The sequence below is a fragment of the Aulonocara sp. 'chitande type north' Nkhata Bay genome, linkage group LG5 (assembly GCF_057382095.1).
Source record: "Aulonocara sp. 'chitande type north' Nkhata Bay isolate Kocher_YH1m ecotype deep benthic linkage group LG5, A_spYH_male_GT1.1, whole genome shotgun sequence".
Lineage (NCBI taxonomy): Eukaryota > Metazoa > Chordata > Actinopteri > Cichliformes > Cichlidae > Aulonocara > Aulonocara sp. 'chitande type north' Nkhata Bay.
In genome coordinates this window covers 23,579,506-23,598,606 of record NC_141348.1, presented here as the reverse complement: position 1 = coordinate 23,598,606, position 19,101 = coordinate 23,579,506, and the positions used below count along the sequence as shown (strand labels likewise).

The following is a 19,101-nucleotide window of genomic DNA, read 5'->3' as shown; positions in this document are numbered from 1 at the left end:
TATCTGGTGTGTATTTATTGTCTGACTCTCTCTCTGTTTATTGTTGTGCCCTCCCTCTCTGCTGTGTGCTCCCTTGTTCCTTGTGTCTCCCCCCTCCTAGTTTTGTATTCCTGGCTCTAGCCCTGCCTTGTTTTGCGTTTTATTTTTGTGTTGTTTTTTTTTTGTTTTTTTTGTTTTTTTTTTGGCCTGTCCCGTTTGGCTCTTTTGCCATCAGAATTGTTGTCTAAAGGCAAAGAAAGATGCCCAACGGATTTACTTTACCAAACTGACCATCCCAGCCTTGCCGTAATGGTCCATTTGATTCACCTTTTATTGTTTATTTTATTTTCACTTACTGAATACGGGACAGACTTGACTGGGGGAAAGAAGGGGAGAAAGAAAGAGGGAAAGAGAAACAGCTGAGAAGAGGGACGGGGGAGAAGGGCAAAAGACAAAAACCAACAGAACGGGCAGAGAAAAAAAAATGCATATATCAATCACCTGGATCACCTGCTGAGAAAGAAAAAAGAAAGCAAGCAGAAGAGAACAAGAGTAATAGAATAAACAACATCACAATGATATATGGGAATATGACAGTAAATACTAAATGTTAAACATTATTGTGCAGCACATAAGATCAACAGAACACAGTGTGCTTTGAGGTAGGAGCCAAAAAGGGTGTAGTTTGTGGGTGTGATCACCAGTGTGTACACCTGTGAGCATGGACGCGCTTGTTTTTTGTTTTTTTTAAAAGGTTCCTTCATGTAATAATCTGCTAGAGGGTGTGGGGGGGCCACAGCCCCGTCCTCCAGGGCGTGAAGCAGGTGTGGAGGCGATCAAAACTCCAGACATCCAGAGGCCCCCAGAACACAAGAGACCAAGGAAGACCCACAGAGGGGCAGCTGCGCCACTGTCCCAGAAAGAGCTGAGGAGAGTCCCAGATGAGGGCTCACTCAGCAGCCGCGGAGCAGAAGCCAGGGGGAGTTGCAGTGACGCGCCCGTGAGCTCCGCCGGCAGCCAGCTGCGCCTGAGTGACCGAGCCCCAGGCCGAGAGGCCGGGGGCACCCCACCTCCGAAGTGGCCCGAGCGAGCCCCAGGCTCCAGGCCCCGATAAGCGGCCGCCAAGGAGTGAGCCGGTGTGTACCTGGACGCCCATCCCCGGACACAAAGAACCACCAACGCACCGATGTCTGAGGGGGTCCGCCACTGGCAGGGAAAGTGGTGGTAGGGGGAGATAGGCCTCCAAACCCTGGAGGGCCTGAGATGTCCCCAGAGAGGTGGCGCCTGACACCCAACCTGACATATAGACACAGACATACAGGCACACACAGATACAAACATCCATTCCCACCCTCATGCTCTCATATGCACTTACTCCACACTCAACCAACGTGGAGACAGACATAAAGAGACGTTGTACACACGATCACACTCCCCAAGCGTACTCTACAAACCGGGTCTAGGTGCCCCCGCCCCTGGAGGGGGGAACTGCACCCAGACCCAGGTGGTGTTTCCCTTTTCCCTGCGGTGGGGGGAGGCAGACCGCCCCGACTCCGCAGCAGCAGGAAGGCTCCACACTCCAGACCGCAGTCGGACGGTCAACTCCTCCTCCTAGTCCTAGCCCCCCTGCTCCAGCAGGTCGCAGAGAACGGGGGTGAGAGAAGACTCCGAACCTCCCTCCACCCGCTCATTGTAATGTTGATGCATGTGTGTTCTAAGGTGCAATTAAAACCCAGGAGGGCATGGAGCTACCTGCCAGAGAGCAGCAGGTAAGCGCATGGTCCCTCCTGCTAGCCCTCAATGTCTACGTGTATTTAAAATTGAGAGGTGGGCAACGATGCCAGGGGTGGGGTGTACACCCTGATGGTACTTTGGACTCCGTGTATCGTGCCCACCCCCAAGATCCTATATGTATGTGTAATGAGAGTGTGAGTAATGTGAATGTCTAAGTTGTGGGATAAAATTGAGGCAGAGGCAGCCAGAAGGGGACAGAGGGGGGGTAGCCTCCTCTGCACCCTGGTGACATACCCCTACTCCAAGGCCCTGCATGTGTGGGTGGTTGTGGTGGAGCGGGAAGAGGGAGGCAGCTGGAGATGGGGAGGGAAGGAAGGGAGGGGCAAGTGACCCCTCCCTGGGGCCAGCTCCCCCGCTGACCCCAGTAGGCACTCCCACACTCCGCGACCCGCCAGGGAAAGGGGGCCCAGGCCCATCCAGACCGGGGCCCAGTGCAGCAGCGCCGCCCGGCCCCACAGAGCCCGGGACAGTCCACCCAACCCCACCACAGAGAAAACTGCACCCACCCCACCATCCACTCATCTTCCAGACTACATAAGACAATAAACACCCAGGCTGAGATCTTCCTCCACCTCTCCTGTATCTCCCCCTCCTACAGAGGGAGCTCCTGAGGAGAGGAAAGCTCCTGCAAGATGTGACAATCTCCCCCACCAGTTGAAGAGCCCCCCAGGCGGTTCGACGCACCGGCGGCACCCTGCTCCAGGGCTGGGCCCCCATGCACCCACCCGCCCACAACCCCGGCAACACACCAACCAGGACCCAAGCCCCCGAGGCCCGGTCCGGGTCCCAGCCCAGAGACGGAGCGCCCCCAGAACCTCACGCCCATCCCGGACCCACCCAGGGGCAGCCAGGCTACCAGGTCAGTAACCCACGTCCGTCAGCACAGACCCTCCCCTAGCCCCGCTGCACGCAGCCGCGAGGAAACAGTCACCGGAGAGCCAACAGAGCCCCTAACCGGACATGACCGCTACCCCGGGTTGAGCCCCCCAAGGAAGATGCCTCCGGGGAACCCCCCGACGCCCTAAGCCTGTCCCTACCCCCACACCAATCACAACAGTGAAGGCGGGACCAAACTATGACCCCCCACCCCCACTAGGTGATGGAGCTGATCAAAGGAGCCCAGAGCAATTGATCTGATGTGGTGGCAGAGGCTGTATCAAGACTAATGTAATCTAATAGATAATTTCTATATTGGTTAGAATTAAGATTATTTGTATTTTTCCAGTTCATGAGGACTGTTTTCTTGGCTATGCATAGGGCAGTGAAAACCATATGGGCGATATTCTTTTCTGAAGTGACATTATCTAAGCTGCCCAACAAACACACTAAGGGGGAAGTTGGAATGTTACATTTCAGACACTTCGATAAGTCTTCACATATCTCGCGCCAAAACTTCTGAACTGGTGGACAGAACCAAAGAGCGTGGATATAATTGTCCGGTGAATTGGTTTGGCAGTGTGAGCAGTTGTTGGTAGACGTAAAGCCCATCTTGAACATCCGATGACCTGTATAGTGCACTCTATGTAATATTTTGTATTGAATTAATTGAAGACTGGTATTTCTAATTAGATGAAAGGTTTTTAAGCAAATCTGAGACCAGAAGTTTAGTATTTTTGTGTTTTTTTTTAATGTAAAGACTCCAGCGTTAAAGCTTTTTTGAGTTCTTGTCTCACAAGTTATGCATCTGGATCCTTATCCTGCCTGCAGCACAGCCATTTCATGACAGATTTCATAAGAGGCTGCTTTAACTTTTACCCAAACCTTTGTCATATCTGTAGTAAACGGTAATCACAGTTTTACTGACAAAACAGAAAAAACTAGTGCAGCAGCTCTCTGACAGTAAGCAGTATTTCCTTAAAGCTGATTCATAGCATACAGGTGTATTCCTGACTCAGAATATCCTTTTAGAGCTCAAGCATGCATATTTCTACCAGTAAACTATAAGCCTGTTGTGTCTGGCCTAATTTGGCCCACTTTGCAGTGTGTTACATTTTGCAGTTAATGGTGGAATATCTAAGAGGGAAAATATTTCACAAACTGAATTGTTGCTGTTACAACACTCGAATTCAGCGAGCTCTTTAGAACAACCCATTCTTTCACAAATGTTTTTAAAGGTAGACTGCCTGTCTCAGTGCTTGAGCTGTGGCAATGGGACTGAAAACACCTGAATTTAAAGATTTTGGGGAACGAGGTCCAGTAATTTTGTCCATATAACATATCTCAGTCTTTATACTCTGCACAAGGTCTGTTGGAAAAAAGTTGATGGTAGTGTCAGACAGAATTGAAAAAAGAAATCTGTTGCATGTGTGGCAACAGATTTCATTTTGTCCTCAAGCTTGTTGGTACAAGAAATAGTTGTTGTATGATCAGACAATCACGGGTAGCTGCGTGACCTGCAAGTCACAAATGAAAGAAAAACTATTCAACACAGAAAACAAATGTGACAGGACATGTTTGCCTGCAACGCTGGCACAAAGATGTCTAGCATATTTATTTAACATAGACTGTCTATTTAAAGACGTCAATATTCCCCCAGACAAAATTTCACAAAGAGGAAGGGGCATTTTACGATGCTTTTTATGGACAGAAGCTTTATCACTGCTGCGCAGGGAAAAAGCCTAAATAACTTTTTATGTCCTCCATCATTTTTCCTGAGGGGTGGTTTAGGAGTCATCAGCGGATCAGATTGTCTGTAGTTAGATCCCCAGCTTCTCTAGTCTGCATGTTGAACCCTGAGTTGCCATGTTTGCAGGTATATTGGGGGGGATTTACCATGTTTTCATTGAAGTTCATTGTTCCATCCTGTGTTTGAAACTTTTGAGTTCAGGAAATTTGAAATGGGTGAACAAGGAAGTGAGTTAGTTCCAACTTGAAAACTGGAATTGCCACTGAAAATTAGAAGCTGTAGTGCCCCTACAGGCCACTTGCTGCCTCTAAAAGTAAGGCAAACAATGCCCAACTAAATAGGTGGATTTTTCTAACTCAGATGGATAAAATTAGAGGCCGGGCTGCTTTGACAGTCATGCACTGTTTTAATTGATTGCTCAGCTAAATTTTCCTCTGTAAATTTGATCTGCTGAACTGGACCTTGGGACAAGCTGATGCTTTTAAGAGAATAATCTGACCAATGGTGGTGCTTCACTTTTGGTGGAAAAAAAATTACACTAGTCTGTTATAGTAGTTCAGTTTCTAAACTTGTTAGATCAGCCCTTTTGGTACCATTCAAAGTAACCCCTGCCCTACCATGTGATTGGCTGATTAGATATTTGAGCTAACAAGTAGTTGAACAGGTGTACCTAAAAAAGTAACTGATAACAATAGTTAATGACTTAAAACATGAAGCACAGTGCATTCAACACCTATACAAGTAGTTTTTTCTCATTTACTTAAAAAAACCAAAAAAAAACCCCATACCAATAACACTAACTGGTTTACAGTGAATTCAAACTTTGTGAACTGAAGGCCAAAGTAGATGGAAAAAGTAAAAAAACAAATGTATATCAGTTCTCTGCATCTGTGATTAAGGCTTCACACAATTACACACCTGAGGGGGTGTCTGAATGGAAAAAGAAACTGAGAATTTCATCAACCATACATACACTGAGACACAGAACGCCAGACTGTTAATATAGTCAAGAGTTTTATTATTTGATGTCCGAATTTTCTTTGACAACAATGTTTGCATTGCAGTAATTTTGTTCTTATAAGGAGGAGTACTACCAGGACAGATAACTGGATATTTTCATTAAATGGAAAGATAGAATATCCATTTGATTTCAGTCCATTATACCTTCACCATCTATACACTGTAATACACAATCCGTTAAAAATATTAAGTACTTAGCCAACCTGAGCTACAAGCAGATAGATAGAACAGCAATAACAAAGACATGACAGAAGACAGGTGTAAGCTGTGTTGGTGATGCATATTGTAATTCTATAGCGATGAAAGACGTCTGATGAAAGGACAGAACATATACAGCAGTAATAGTAGCAGTACAAGTAATGTTACACAAAAGGCAAATATTAATATATCAGGGACAATTAATCCATGTTCTACACTGACTTATTAAGTAGACTCAGCTTTTACTTTGAGTCTACTTAACAACATTTCTACTGTGCTGTTTAGGCAGTTATAAACCCTTTAAGCACAATCTTGAAGGGCAAAGGCAAAGATAATCTACCAGAGTGTTCAACAAATTCTCAGGACATATCAAAAAAGGAAAGAGTGAGGAATTCTAATTTGAAAGGCATCTGGCAGCAGACGTTGCCCAAAAATCAGTCATCCCTGTATAATTTTTAAAGGCAAAAAAAAACATACAAAGTGCAAAAAGAAAGAAGAAAGTGTTTCAGATTGGCTTCAAAAACATCTTCAGCCAATTAATGCATCTGTATATATAGTTCAGCAAGATTATTCATTGACAGATAGGCAAAAGAAAGCAAAAGAGAAATCAGAGAATGCGAAACTTGGGATGCTGACATTAGCCAACATCGCCTCACATTAAAGATAATCAGCTAGGACATCTAGAGTTCCCAATTGCACTCTGAAAATGGCTCCATCTTGTCCCCTTAGCATGAATGTCGGGCATCATCTGCACAAATGGGTTGCTGGGACAGGAGATCACTCACAGGAGATCAAGTCAGGGACCGTGAGGTCAGAGTGGGGCTGGGGGGTGTCATTTTTTTCTTGTGTGATCTTTGGGCGCTGGACTCGTCAACATATTTTACAAGAGAACACTAGTGTATTAATTTGTGTATTAATTGTGAGGGGGACACATCCATGTGCAGCACATTGTGCGAAGGGTCGTGTCAGTGGAATGAACAATGGCATGGAGGAGGAAGACCAGTAGGGAATTCCCTTCCCTGGAAGCGAGGTGGAGGTGATGTAACCAGTGACAGGGCGTTTCCAAAAAGCCAAGAGAGAAGATGGTCCAAGTTTTCTCTTAGCAGCTGCAGCTTTCTGTTGCGGGTTTAGGTCCTTCATTCCCTCCCAGCTTTATGGGCCCTGGGAAGTCATTATACAACTCCACCTCTGTCTCCTGCAAGGCACCAAGAAAAAAGAAGTTAAGTAAAGCCGAAAGATTTTTTAAAATTCAACAATCACACAATGCAACAAGCCATTTCAAACCCACCACCAGCACACCACACACACACACCATTAACCTGTAACTCACCTGTTTGAGTGCATTACGTGCGATTGTCTGAAATGCCTGTTCTACATTTATGGCTTCCTTCGCACTGGTCTCAAAGTAGGGGATGTTGTTCTTACTTTGACACCAGGCTTGAGCCCTTTTGGTGGTCACCTGTGGATATAAAGAGAGATTGAGTCCATCGACAACAACAAGCTAAAATAAGTTGTACAATACAATAACTCAATTTTCTGCATTATTTGATTATGATATAGGTATTGATATTTAGGTCACAAGCATACAAACTCATATTATGCTTATAAAAAAAAAAAGATATTCCCAGTGCTGGAGGAAAAGTTGATTTTTCAGCTACATTTGGGGAATAACTGCTCAACAAGCATTTCTCATAGGTGAGTGCACAACTTTCAGGTGGCACATGTATCATTTGTTCTCACAAACTGCTTTTATTTTGGTTTTTGGATGTCTGGCGTGAATAGCTTTACTGAGGTATCAATTTGTCAATTCACATTGTAATGTTGAAGTCTATGCTCTGATTATGCCACTTCAAAGTGTGGATAAGAGTTACTTCAATGTTTAGAGTTACTATCGTTGGAAAAAAGCCACTCTGATATTGTTATGTAACACATAAACTTGAGGTGAGCTTTCCAAGCTTATACAAAGGCCCTGTCAAGGCATGCACTTCACTAGCCACAAGAAGCTCCTCTGCTCAGGTGAAGTGACTTTTGTAGTTTCACCAAGTCCTCTAACATTCCTTACACAGCAACCCCATCAACACCTGCGCTAATCTTTATGGTCACAGCAAGTCTTTAATGATTTAGTCTTTTCTCCTTCTACAGATCTACCAAACAAAGCAGCACAACAGTAACAGCCACAGTGTGCTGTGTGCACTTACAACTGACACGCACACATAGTTAAAGTCATTCTTAAAACAACGAAACTAGAACCAGGAATCTCATACCAACCTGTCTGTTCTCCAAGTCAATCTTGTTGCCTAGCACCACAAACGGGAAGTTCTCAGGATCTCGAGGACTGGCCTGGATCAGAAACTCATCCCTCCAGCTGTCAAGTGTTTTGAATGTATTGGGCGCAGTCACATCAAACACCAGCACACAGCAGTCTGCTCCACGGTAGAACGCAACACCCAAAGACTGGAACCTCTCCTGGCCAGCTGTGTCCCAGATCTAGGCAATGAAAGAGGAACAATAGTTAGGCACACCAGGATTAAAGATAATACAAAACAACAACTCTCAATAAAACTGTGCTTGAATCCATGAAAACTTAAAGCTTCATTTGTCCTCACATAATTTAGTCCTCCGACTAGTTATCATACCACACCTGCATTGTAACGAGTCGGTCGTCCACCATCACCTCCTTCGTCAGGAAGTCTGCTCCTATTGTGGCTTTGTACTGGTTACTAAACTTCTTGTTCACATACTGGTTCATTAAGGAGGTCTTCCCAACACTGAGAAGAGAAACAGCAGCACAACAGAAATATGAAATATGCAGCAATTAAATTACTGTGTTTGGTGATATATGAATGTGGTTAAAGCTTTTAGAATTTCCACCAGCTTGAGCACATTGGGTATCCATCTTAATCGAGACAAGCTGATTTTAAATACAAGGATCCACTACATATAAGACGAATGATGACTGCTTCAACCATATCGCTAACCACATTAGCAAATGGTCTGTACAGCAGTATAGCCACTTACAGGTCGTAAAGCATGCGATAAAGGAAACTGAAATGCTGCATGCTATGATGATGTTATCAGTGTGTCATTCTTGTGGAACAAGAAGACACACTCAGCAAATTTAACGTGATCCTTAATCAGTGCAAACAATTACTGACCTGTGAGGGTGACAGAGCACCGATTGGTACAGGTAAGAGAGAATGGTGAGCAAGTCCAAAGAGTAAAGGCTTTGCCTCACTCTCAGGTGTGGCTACCTGCCAAACTGCTATGTTGTTGTTATACATAAATAAATACAAGGACAAAACTAAGGTATTTTCACACAGTCAACCAACCATTTCAGATGCTTTACCACCACACTAGAGTGAAAAAGAGTCAACTAATTTGCATCTAGAAAACTCAGATACAAAACAGACCAGTGATCTGATTTAGATATCTGTGGGAATTCTACATCCTAACTCGTGAAATAACCAGAAACCCCTCTTAACCCTATACTACAGCCTGCCACGCCATTAAATGGTTGCGGGCTGTGTCAACCTGAAATGTAGAATTTCTCAGGAGGTGCACATTAGGCTATGTTCTAAATTAAGACGTAGATTTCCTACTGAAGCGTACTAGAGAACTGTTTACATCATAACCTACAAATTCATCTTTCTGGTCAATCAGCAAAGAACCAGAGTCAACTTTGGTATTCTTTCCAAGTGGTCATATGATTCAACAAAACAGGGATCATTCCTATTTTAATTTTTGCAAGTTAAAATATTCAATGGCCTGGAGTTACATTTCAGCCTGGCTTAACAATAAGAAATGAATGAATGGTGGTTGATTCAACCTGTTTGGCCATTATGTTTTCCTTACATATAAAATACTGTAATTTATTGGTGAATCATATTATCACAGGGATACACAAAAGATTTCAGTGTTCTCAGGTTCACCCAGCTTTAAGGTTTCTTATGAAACTGTTTACTAAGCTTTTTTTTTTATAAATTATTGTGAAAAATTTAAAGTTCCCTTGAAACCATGTTTGAATAACTGTAATATAAAAACTACTTTTGAAAGACGGCATAATGAGCATGAAAACTGAGCTTGATAGCAATAGTAGTGATTAGCAGCAGATAAGGGCTGTATATACAAGAAGCACAGTTTGTATTCTGCCTGGCGACAGCTTATTGCACCACCACAACAACTTGTGCCAACAAGGAAGTAGCGCAATGTAAAATTAAATTAACCCCAAAACAACAATAGGAAAAAAAATTGAATAGCTTGTGTGACTCACCCTGAATCTCCCAGGATGATGACTTTCAGGAGCACTTTCTTCCTGGATGTCATTTTTCCACAGCTGCAGTAAGACAAAAAGCAAGAGGGTTTAGTTACTAATGCTTTTCTGATGTCGTCATAGCAAGTCACAACCTAACCACTAGCTGTCTATATACCTGGAACAACATAATCAATACAAAAAAATAATTCAGTTTCTTTACAGACTGGCCTATTGGACAACTTTATGTCTTGAGTTTCATGGCCCTGCACCAATCATGTATGAATGCCACTCATTTCAGTCATGTGCTTCCTAAGCTGTTGGGCAAATCACGAGGAACATATCTCTCTCTCTCCCTCTCACTTCAACACACACACACACACACACACACACACACACACACACACACACACGGAGGTTACTTCTAAGAATATTGACTCCTCCTCAAAGTCCAAACCAAGTGACATATGAGACATTTTCTGCTGATTTCACTGTCACTAAGTTGACAAACCAATGCTGCACAATGTAACGCTTAATACACCGTCAACCATTGCAAGATATAAAATGACCACAGTCACAAATACAACATGACTTGGGAGACAACATGCAAATAGATGTATAAATAAAATTAAATCTAGTTTTTCCCAGAATCTATACAAAAGTGAAAGACACATATTAGTCAATTTGGGGCTAAAATGTTGACTAAATTCTGGAGAATTGGACAAAACAACTGGATGTATGTCACTTTAGTTTGAGCAAGAGTGGTAGTTAACTGTTCTGCAATCTGTGCCTTTTCTGAACACTCAAACACTCTTCACTGCTCAGGGATGTGCACAATTTCCCCAATACTCATCAGAGATTTCAGCAAGAGCTTACCCAGTGCATGATTAAGTTAATATGTGTTGTATTATACTGTATCACCCCCTTTAAGTGATCAATTGTTTATTTGAGAATGCAATGTTTGAAATAAATAAAAAGAGGAAAATTAGATGCCTTGGTGTTTCACTAGGACAAAAAAAGAGATTTTGTCAGCCAGTATCATTATACAATGCAAGACTGAAGCTGCATCCACACAGAAAGTGATTTGCTTCAACAAGAGAGCAGAGAAAGTGAATGGCATTCAGCGATTAAGAGCAACTAAGGGTGAAATAACAACTGACGAGGTAAAGTTGGTGGAAACCAAGAAACTCCACCACCACCAGGCGAGTGATTGAAGTGAGTGAAAATTAAGAGTGCACAAAACTGTTGCTTGACATATAATCTGGTAGTAAATACGTTAGAACATTACTTAGATAACCACAGCCTACGATGTCCACAAGCAACAAGACGTCAGCTTTGATGGGGTTGGCGATGAGTGCTTCGCTTCCAGTGTTGACGCAAATCTGACCTTATAGCAAATCTTTTATGTTCTGTCCAATTGTGCAGTGGGTTCCAGTGAAAATGTATATTAATGTCTTGAAGGGCTATGTATAAATCTTTCCCATACACAAATAGACTAGAAAGACAAAATAAAATGTGATTTCTTAAGACACTGCTTTATCTTCTCCCATACCTTTGTCCTATCGGTGCTATGTAAACACTGATCACAATGCAACTGATAAAACAAAACCTGGGAAAAGTACTGCACTGTCAATAAGGAGGGCAGAAAAAGCAGATGTCTGGCAGTAACATGTAGCAGTATTTCCTCAAAGCTAAAGATGATCCTAATTGTATATTATAGCAGCATAGTATACAATTAGTAGTATACAAACATCAGCAAGGTTTCACCAGTGCATTACAAACATGGCCTCCCACTGGGAATTTTCTTTAAGAAAAAAACAAAACAAAAAAAACCTGTAGCCTTTATGATTGCTAATGTGCCTAAAATACCTTACTGCTCCAGTTAGATTGTGTACATGTTTAAAAAAAAAAAAAAAACCCTTTAAATTTACATGAAACCCGCAGCCTGATTATTGTTTTGAGAGTCAGAAATTCCTCTGAGCTGGAAAAGCACCATATAAAGATATGTACTGTATATATTATACACTGTGGCAGTGTCTAATTGTCAAGTCCAATTATGTTTCTCCTTTTGGGTGAAAAAAAAAAATACACAAATTGTATCTTGTTTTGGTGGTGAAGCAATAACCTTTTAGGTAACATTTAACAGTAAACATGAACACTTCATTTCAAATTGCATGCATCAGTTTACTAAAGTAAAACACAACCATAAGCTGGAAAGCACCAGCATTCTTTCTGAGTGGAAATCCAATACCTGTGAAGCACAAAATAGTTGACAGTAGCATGAACAACAGCAACACACTGTCACGGAGGTGTGCTTAAATTAGTCACATGATAACAGCAGAAGCAGAGATCAGACATTTAAACCATGATTTCTCATTAACAACTACGATTTCTGACAGGCGGTTCAGTCCAAAATGAGATTGTGGCCTTTCACTAATATGATCAAAACAAATTAAATAATTTCTTCTGCCTGAATGAATATACAGTATTTCTCAGTTAAGAAATGACTGCATGAATTAGGCTCATTATTATTTATTATTTTAAAAACCATGAAGTTTTGGACTCCACCACAGTTTCTCTATGCTCATACATTTCTGCTCAGAGCATCTAGTCTTCACCTCTGACATGGGTTATAAATGCAAACCAAACAACACAAAACAAACCCCAAACTAAAAATAGTTTTGGAAAGCAGAGTTCAGACAATGTTCAGTCAATTACTCCAGGTCACAGAGGGAAGCCATCATCATTTGTCCTTGTTAACCAGCTTCTACATGGGAAACAGATGCTTCAGTAATGAAGGATCATCTTTTTAAACGTGTGTATTTTAGCTATAACAAGTACGAGTGAAGAGATAGATATGCTGAACAACTTCAAAAGACACACAAATTAGGACTAATCCAAACTCAGAGGGCTGTTTGCAGCGGAGGAGCAGTTTTTCAACTCCAACCACTTAATTAAAAAACTGTGCAAGACCATATGTGTCATCATACTGTGCACAGTATTTTTTTAATGAAACAATAAGAAAATGGTAGACGTAAATGTCAGACAGCATCTGTCATTGAAAAGTAAAATACTCAAAACCTGGATAAATGTATAGCAAGATGTTTCTTTTCTGTCTCGAGCCTGTTGGTACAAGCAATGGGCGTTGTATAATTAAGACAACTTGAACGACGTGTAACCGCGTGACCTGTGAGCCACAAGCGAAACGAAACCCACTTAACGCATAATACAGACATGACAGGTCAAGATTCCCTAGCAACACTCAGACACATATAACATCTGTTTAACACAGCCTGTAGACAATAAGGGTGAGGAGATCGCTTAAAGGTCACACTGACCAGGATCAAGATGTAGCCAAAGAACACAGTGACGAGTAGCTATTCAGCCACTCGGTGATGTGTAGTTCTGAGGTAAAAATCCTTCTCTGTGTGCATGAGCATTAACACCGTTTAAAGACACCCCTTCACAACATTTGACAATGATGAGTTTTTTTGTTTTTGTTTAGGTTTTTTTTTTTGTTGTTGTTGTTCTTTTACGATGCTTTGGCCGACAGACCAACCCCGACTAGCCGGTCTCCTTCCTTGTTGGATTCGACCCAGAGGAGCCACAGGCCGGCCTTGTTTTTGCCGAAAAACACCTCACCACCATTAGCAGCTACAGCGTCAGGACATCCTAAACACTGACAAGTGGGCAGACATTATACATATAAAGAGTTTCTTGTCGTCTCAAAAACTTACTTTCAGCTCGTAACACACGGTAGAGGAGACTTGCTGACCGTATCGAAGCCGGCTGCGAGAAAACTAGCCGTTGTTGTGCAGCGCAGCTAGCGTCAGTTGCTAACTAGGCGTTACGTTAGCTAGCGTTGATTTGGCAATGTCCCGTTTGAGATTCTCAGAAAAGTTTCTGACGTCGACACCAACAAAAACCGTGTCGTAAATTCACGAGGTAATTTATCTACAAATAGTGTTTAAATTTGGCACTTGCCTTAAGGCTTGCCTGCCTACAAGCCACCCAACCAGCTAACTACTTAGTTCTCCCTTGTCTTCTTTCACTTCCGCCTCCCAAACAACGCTTGTGCCCTACGTCAGACGTAAACAGCCAATAACAACCCCTTCTGAAATATTAATTAAGGCCCGTATAACTTCTCTATCCTCGACTTTCACAGCCCATTAAATGCCACAGCTCGGGTCTTTTCAGAGAAAACATTAATATTAGTACTGATTCTCAACCCTGTTGCCATTCATATAAAACAAACATGACAGATACGTATTAAAAACATTAAAATAATATTAAACTCAATTGTCCTAATTTTACCCATTTTATTTTATGGATTTCTTAGCTCACAAAGTTTTAGACTACTGCCTTTTAACAGTTTGAATTATTATTTGTGGCTGTGTCTATGGTGTATTCGGGCAAATGTTTGAAAACAAAAAACTGAAATCAGTGAAACAAAAAAGTATGTGACTATGAAAAGTGAAAATTTGGGCAAGGTTGATTTAGAAACTTGCCTAAACTCCTACTAAGTGTAAGCTGAAACTGAATTAGTATTCAGTATGAGTGTGACTAGCTTTAACTTAGTGGTCAAGAAATTAATATTTTGTTCAATAAAGTTTTCAAGTTTCAGAGTATTGGTATTAGGGTTGCACCAAACATAATACACAACAACTAACATATTATAAAATACTGTAAAACATTTAAAATTCTTTAAGCGTAGATTGTTTTCGAATTGCAAAATTACCCAGGCTTTGAGCACAAATGCTAACCTGCTGATGTTATGTATTGATAGATTACAGTAAACATTAAACAGGCAAGTTGCCAAGCTTTCAGTTAAAAATTAACTCCCACACTGAGTCAGATCTGACCACATCATCACCCTGACTCGCATGATTTTTATCAGGTGTGTGCTTATTGTCCTGGTTGCGTTTTTTTCACAAGACCTGACTTTGCACTAGATAGGTCCCACTGGATGACATAACAGATAACTGGGCTAAACCTGACAAGTCTGTAGCCTGGATATATAATAGAAAGCCATGTTGGAGCTTTGTAGTCATTCTGATGCCCCTTAATGCAGACTCAAGTAATTACAGTTCCCTAAATTGATAATAAATCGGCTTCAGAGCTGCTGTTCCACTTTATTCAAAAACACAAACAATATTTTAAATCTTCTAACATAATGAGTGAGATGATGAGCTGCATATTCCAAGTAATTCTACATAACTTTTACAAAACATCCAGTGAACATGAGCATTTTTTTTCAGTGGGAAACAACATTCTGGGGAGGCACCTTGAACTGATCTTAACTAATCTAACTCTCAAAACCTCCAACTACCATTTTTTTTCATTGTATGATTAAGATGATATTCTCCTAAGAACCAGCCTATCCATTTATGTGATGGACATTTGTTTTTGGGTTATATCTTTTGACTTATTTGAGCAACCCTACTAAGTCCTGGTGTACTAAACAGAGGACATCCTGGTCTTTCCATTGATATCTCATGTATTTGGGTGGCCTCTTTTAGCTCCAAAGAGGAAGGAAATCACAAAATAAGTTCAATAGGAAGATTCTTATCCTTGGTTCTCAGGAGGATATGTTAGAGTTGTCATTTTAATTATAGTGCATTATTACACTCCACCAGTGAGTCATCTAAGATAATGGTTGGATGGATGGAGTGAGTAGTCCACCACTAGAGGGCAGTGGAAATTCATTTTGAACAGAAGAACCAAGCGAACTAATGAACTCAGACCTTTTTCAAATGCATGCTGTCACTCTGTAAAACAGTAAATTTAACATTAATATTTTTCCTATTACTTCTCATTGGCTGTTAGTGTTATTTACTATATTGTCAGTTTTACTCACATGAATTATCTCTTACAGAAGTGCAGTCATGAAAACGAAAGTCTTCACAGGACTCTATTAAGTTTTTTGAAAAACAAAGTACACCCTTACTACTTCCACAGGAATTAAGTAGCAGCAGGATCTGCTAATCACGTACACTTGATTAATTGATTATTATCCCCTCTATGAAAGCAGAGGTGTTTGTAGTTTGCCTTGTTTGGAGTATTCAGGTGAGTCTTAACAAAATACCACTATCTTCCCAAAAGTGGACATCCCAGAAAATTCACACTAATGTTGACACATATTTAAAAAATTAAAGAAAAGCTAAAGAAAAAAACAACAAAACAAAACATGAAGCACACCTCAGGCTCTACAGGCCTCGAATGGCATGTCAAATGCTAAAGTTCATGGAGCAACACAGTAAAAAAAAGGTGGGCCTAAATTCCTCCAGATTGATATGAGATACTAGTAAAGTCATACAGAAAATGTCTTTAAAAATGGTTTCACATTAATATATCATCTCTCCATACTAAATGTCGTATGTGCATTTGTTCTCCTCATTACTGGAAGCGTGCCTCTGTAGAATCTTGATGACTGGGATGACTCTGGTGTTTATAGAGAAATTCCTCCCTTCTTACACCTATTGAATCTGGAGTCTTTATGGCCTCTTTGTAAATACAAACACTGCAACACAAAAGCGTGTGAGCTAGAAAACGGTTCATGGGTGGGAAGGCGCCACATACTTGGAGCATCTGCTGGATTTTCATCCTTGCAAACACTGTCGCATTTGCACCTTGATGATGGCAAAACGTAAGAGCTGCTCAAGGTGGGACACATCGTTTATATCATTAGGACAGACATATCAGCAAGGTGTAGAGTCTATTAAATCATGAGAGACAGCCATCAAAGTGCTTGTGTGTTTGAGATATAACGGCACTTTCATTCACATTCTTAGTGCGTGTATGTGTAAACATGCATCTCTGTGTGTGGCTGTGTGGGAGGGGAGGAGAGGCAATGAGATGAGTTAAGGAGATGAACAGATTGTGTGTGTGTGTGTGTGTGTGTGTGTGTGTGTGTGTGTGTGTGTGTGTGTGTGTGTGTGTGTATTAGGGGGTGGGTGCATTAGTCCGTGTCAGACAGCAAAGAGTGCCGCATTTATCTAGGAATCTGAGCCAAAGCAACCTCACTAGCAGGAGCACGAGAAAGGGGACAACAAGTGAGATGATCTGAGAAGAAAGAAAGAACATGAAAGAAACCCAGAGAAGAAAACACAAAATGGACAAGGACATGACTATGAAGATCTAATTTTCCCTCTTAAAAAAAGGACAAAGTCAGCAAAGTCTATTTGCCTGAAGAGGCACTGCTTGATGAGCTGAAGGAAAGTGAAGAGAAAGTTTGCAGGGAATCGTCAACACAAAGCAACTACTTGGAGGAACAACGTTGGACCACGGTTTAAAACATTTTTCCATGTTTCCTTTCAGTTCCTTTAAGTTTAGCATGCTTCCTCTCCTCTATGTGGGAGTGCTGCTATCCTTAGTTGCCTCTCCAGCCTGTATAAATCCTCCCTGCAAAGATAATCTAGTGGCCTCACCCATCCAGCCTGGGACTGGAGCTGCAGGTACCGGGGCTTGTGAGGGTCAAACTGGGACAACTGCCTGCGGGACAGGGGTTTCACTTGCAGCAATCTCGGACATCCCTCGGAAAGTGGAGCACAAACATGAAATACCCCAGTTTCAGTACAAGGTAACTGACATTTTATACAGTACTTTTCATTGTGTGTGTGTGTTTGTTTTTTTTCACAGTTCCCAGCTTAAAAATCCTAAAATCTCAGAGGGGCCAGAAACAACTCTTAAACAGTCAATTAACTCCAGCAGCCTGGGAGACCTTAAAGTTTACCTTTTTACTCATCGTGTTGTAGTGAGAGTGAGCGGCATACTACCAAACTCATGCCAGCAGGTTCTTTCTCATGGAACGCTAGACTTGGCACCACCTTCCAGCCAGGGAACAATAACCGTCAGCAATCAAAGAAGGGACAAAATTAGGTTTGCTTTAAAAATATCCTCATCATATGGCTGTGCTGAGCTCATGCAGGAACAGGTGTGTTAGGGACATGATTAACATGGGTGATGTAAGTGTAAGAGACACACTGTGACACAAAACTGAGCTGTCGGTTATGTGTGAGGATGTGTGGATGATATTTATGCACATGCACAGCTTTATTTTTAGACTTTTTATGCATGACTGAATAACACTAAGGAGTGCTGAATCATTTCTGACTTTCACAAAATGATTTAGATATATCTGTGTCACTGTCTAGCAGACTGGGGTTGTCAGAGAGCGCCTGGTTCAGCTGCAGCGCTGCATGCGCTCTGTCCAGGATACTGGGGGACCTTGGAGTCACGAGGGCCAGGAGAGCAATTCTCTTGGGGCCATCCTGGCTTTAATGGCAGCTGTGCTGACAGAGTGTGACCTCCACTGTCACAGCCAGGCGCTTGGGGCAATGGCTAAACGACTGGGTAAGTAGTACACCTTTATATCCCCAATCTCTGCAACACACAAACATGCACACACATAAATGCCAGTGCAGTCGCTCCCCCACACATAGTAAACAGAACCTCAATGAGACCTGCTAGGCATCAGTCATAGGTGAGTTCATAGGAATTTAACTGCACTAAGAAGCATGGCAAAAACTCTGTATACATGCACACACAGATGCACAGACACATACGGTACAGCTCACAAAGCGAAAAAGCCTTGAGAGCGCTATCATGCATCCTCTCTGTGAGGTATACAGGGGAGCATCTATTTTCAGCCCCTGACGACAGCGTGACTGGCCTCACTGATAACCTAATCTATCTCTTGGTTGGCAGAGAGCGCAGCGGTGGGGAGAGAGGGGGAGAAAGACTTGCTGCTTTTCCTCAAGAGCATCACTCAACATCCACCCACAGGTGAGGGCATTACAGGTAGCTACGTGAATTGTTGTTCATTTCTAAGCAGAAAATGCACTGTGTGTGCCCTAGTTGCCCCCTTGGAGAGGCTACATCCTCGGGACTGTGCAGAGATTTACACGCTGGGGATCAAAGAGAATGGAATCTACACCATCCAGCCTGACCTGAATGGGCCGGCACTAGAGGTATTTCAGATTCACCGCACTCATAAATGAGACAGACATATCACCCGCACCCCAAGCCCACACCACCCTGGTCAGCTTCTTTTGGAGATGTGCATGCTATCTGTGGATCAGTAAAATCTGGGCCTTATAATATTAGAATCTCTGTATTGGTTTAGGCTAAATGTGACATGGAGACTGCGGGTGGCGGGTGGACAGTAATCCAGAATCGGCAAGATGGCTCAGTGGACTTCAACAGAACATGGCAGGAATACCGGGAGGGCTTTGGA

The 19,101-nt window shown here is 42.2% G+C and overlaps 2 protein-coding genes across 5 annotated transcripts in view; one reads left to right on the top strand and one right to left on the bottom strand.

Moving 5' to 3' along the window:
* Window positions 1-5,394: 5,394 nt before the first annotated feature.
* LOC147330601 (ras-related protein rab7-like) lies at window positions 5,395-13,948 on the bottom strand. 2 transcript variants are annotated; one of them, XM_086292295.1, is made up of 6 exons: window positions 13,604-13,948; window positions 9,888-9,950; window positions 8,259-8,385; window positions 7,886-8,104; window positions 6,948-7,076; window positions 5,395-6,812 (listed from the first exon to the last, which is right to left on the bottom strand). In XM_086292295.1, exons 2-6 carry the CDS (start codon window positions 9,938-9,940, stop codon window positions 6,717-6,719), a joined length of 624 nt encoding a protein of 207 aa, XP_086148421.1. In that variant the 5' UTR covers window positions 9,941-9,950; window positions 13,604-13,948; the 3' UTR covers window positions 5,395-6,716. The 2 variants fall into 2 exon arrangements, with proteins under 2 accessions (XP_086148421.1, XP_086148422.1); XM_086292296.1 differs by having other exon boundaries at window positions 13,851-13,929.
* A 2,895-nt stretch (window positions 13,949-16,843) lies between these two features.
* LOC147330600 (fibroleukin) overlaps window positions 16,844-19,101 on the top strand; it is a 5,717-nt gene continuing 3,459 nt past the window's right edge. The window contains exons 1-5 of one of the 3 annotated variants that reach the window (XM_086294216.1): window positions 16,844-17,445; window positions 18,023-18,218; window positions 18,573-18,650; window positions 18,723-18,835; window positions 18,991-19,101. The exon at window positions 18,991-19,101 is cut by the window's right edge and continues 152 nt beyond it. In XM_086294216.1, the coding sequence (XP_086150342.1) occupies window positions 17,170-17,445; window positions 18,023-18,218; window positions 18,573-18,650; window positions 18,723-18,835; window positions 18,991-19,101 (774 nt within the window). In that variant the 5' untranslated portion in view covers window positions 16,844-17,169. Of the gene's footprint in view, window positions 17,446-18,019; window positions 18,219-18,572; window positions 18,836-18,990 lie in introns of all 3 variants that reach the window. The other 2 variants (XM_086294215.1, XM_086294214.1) reach the window with 2 other exon arrangements.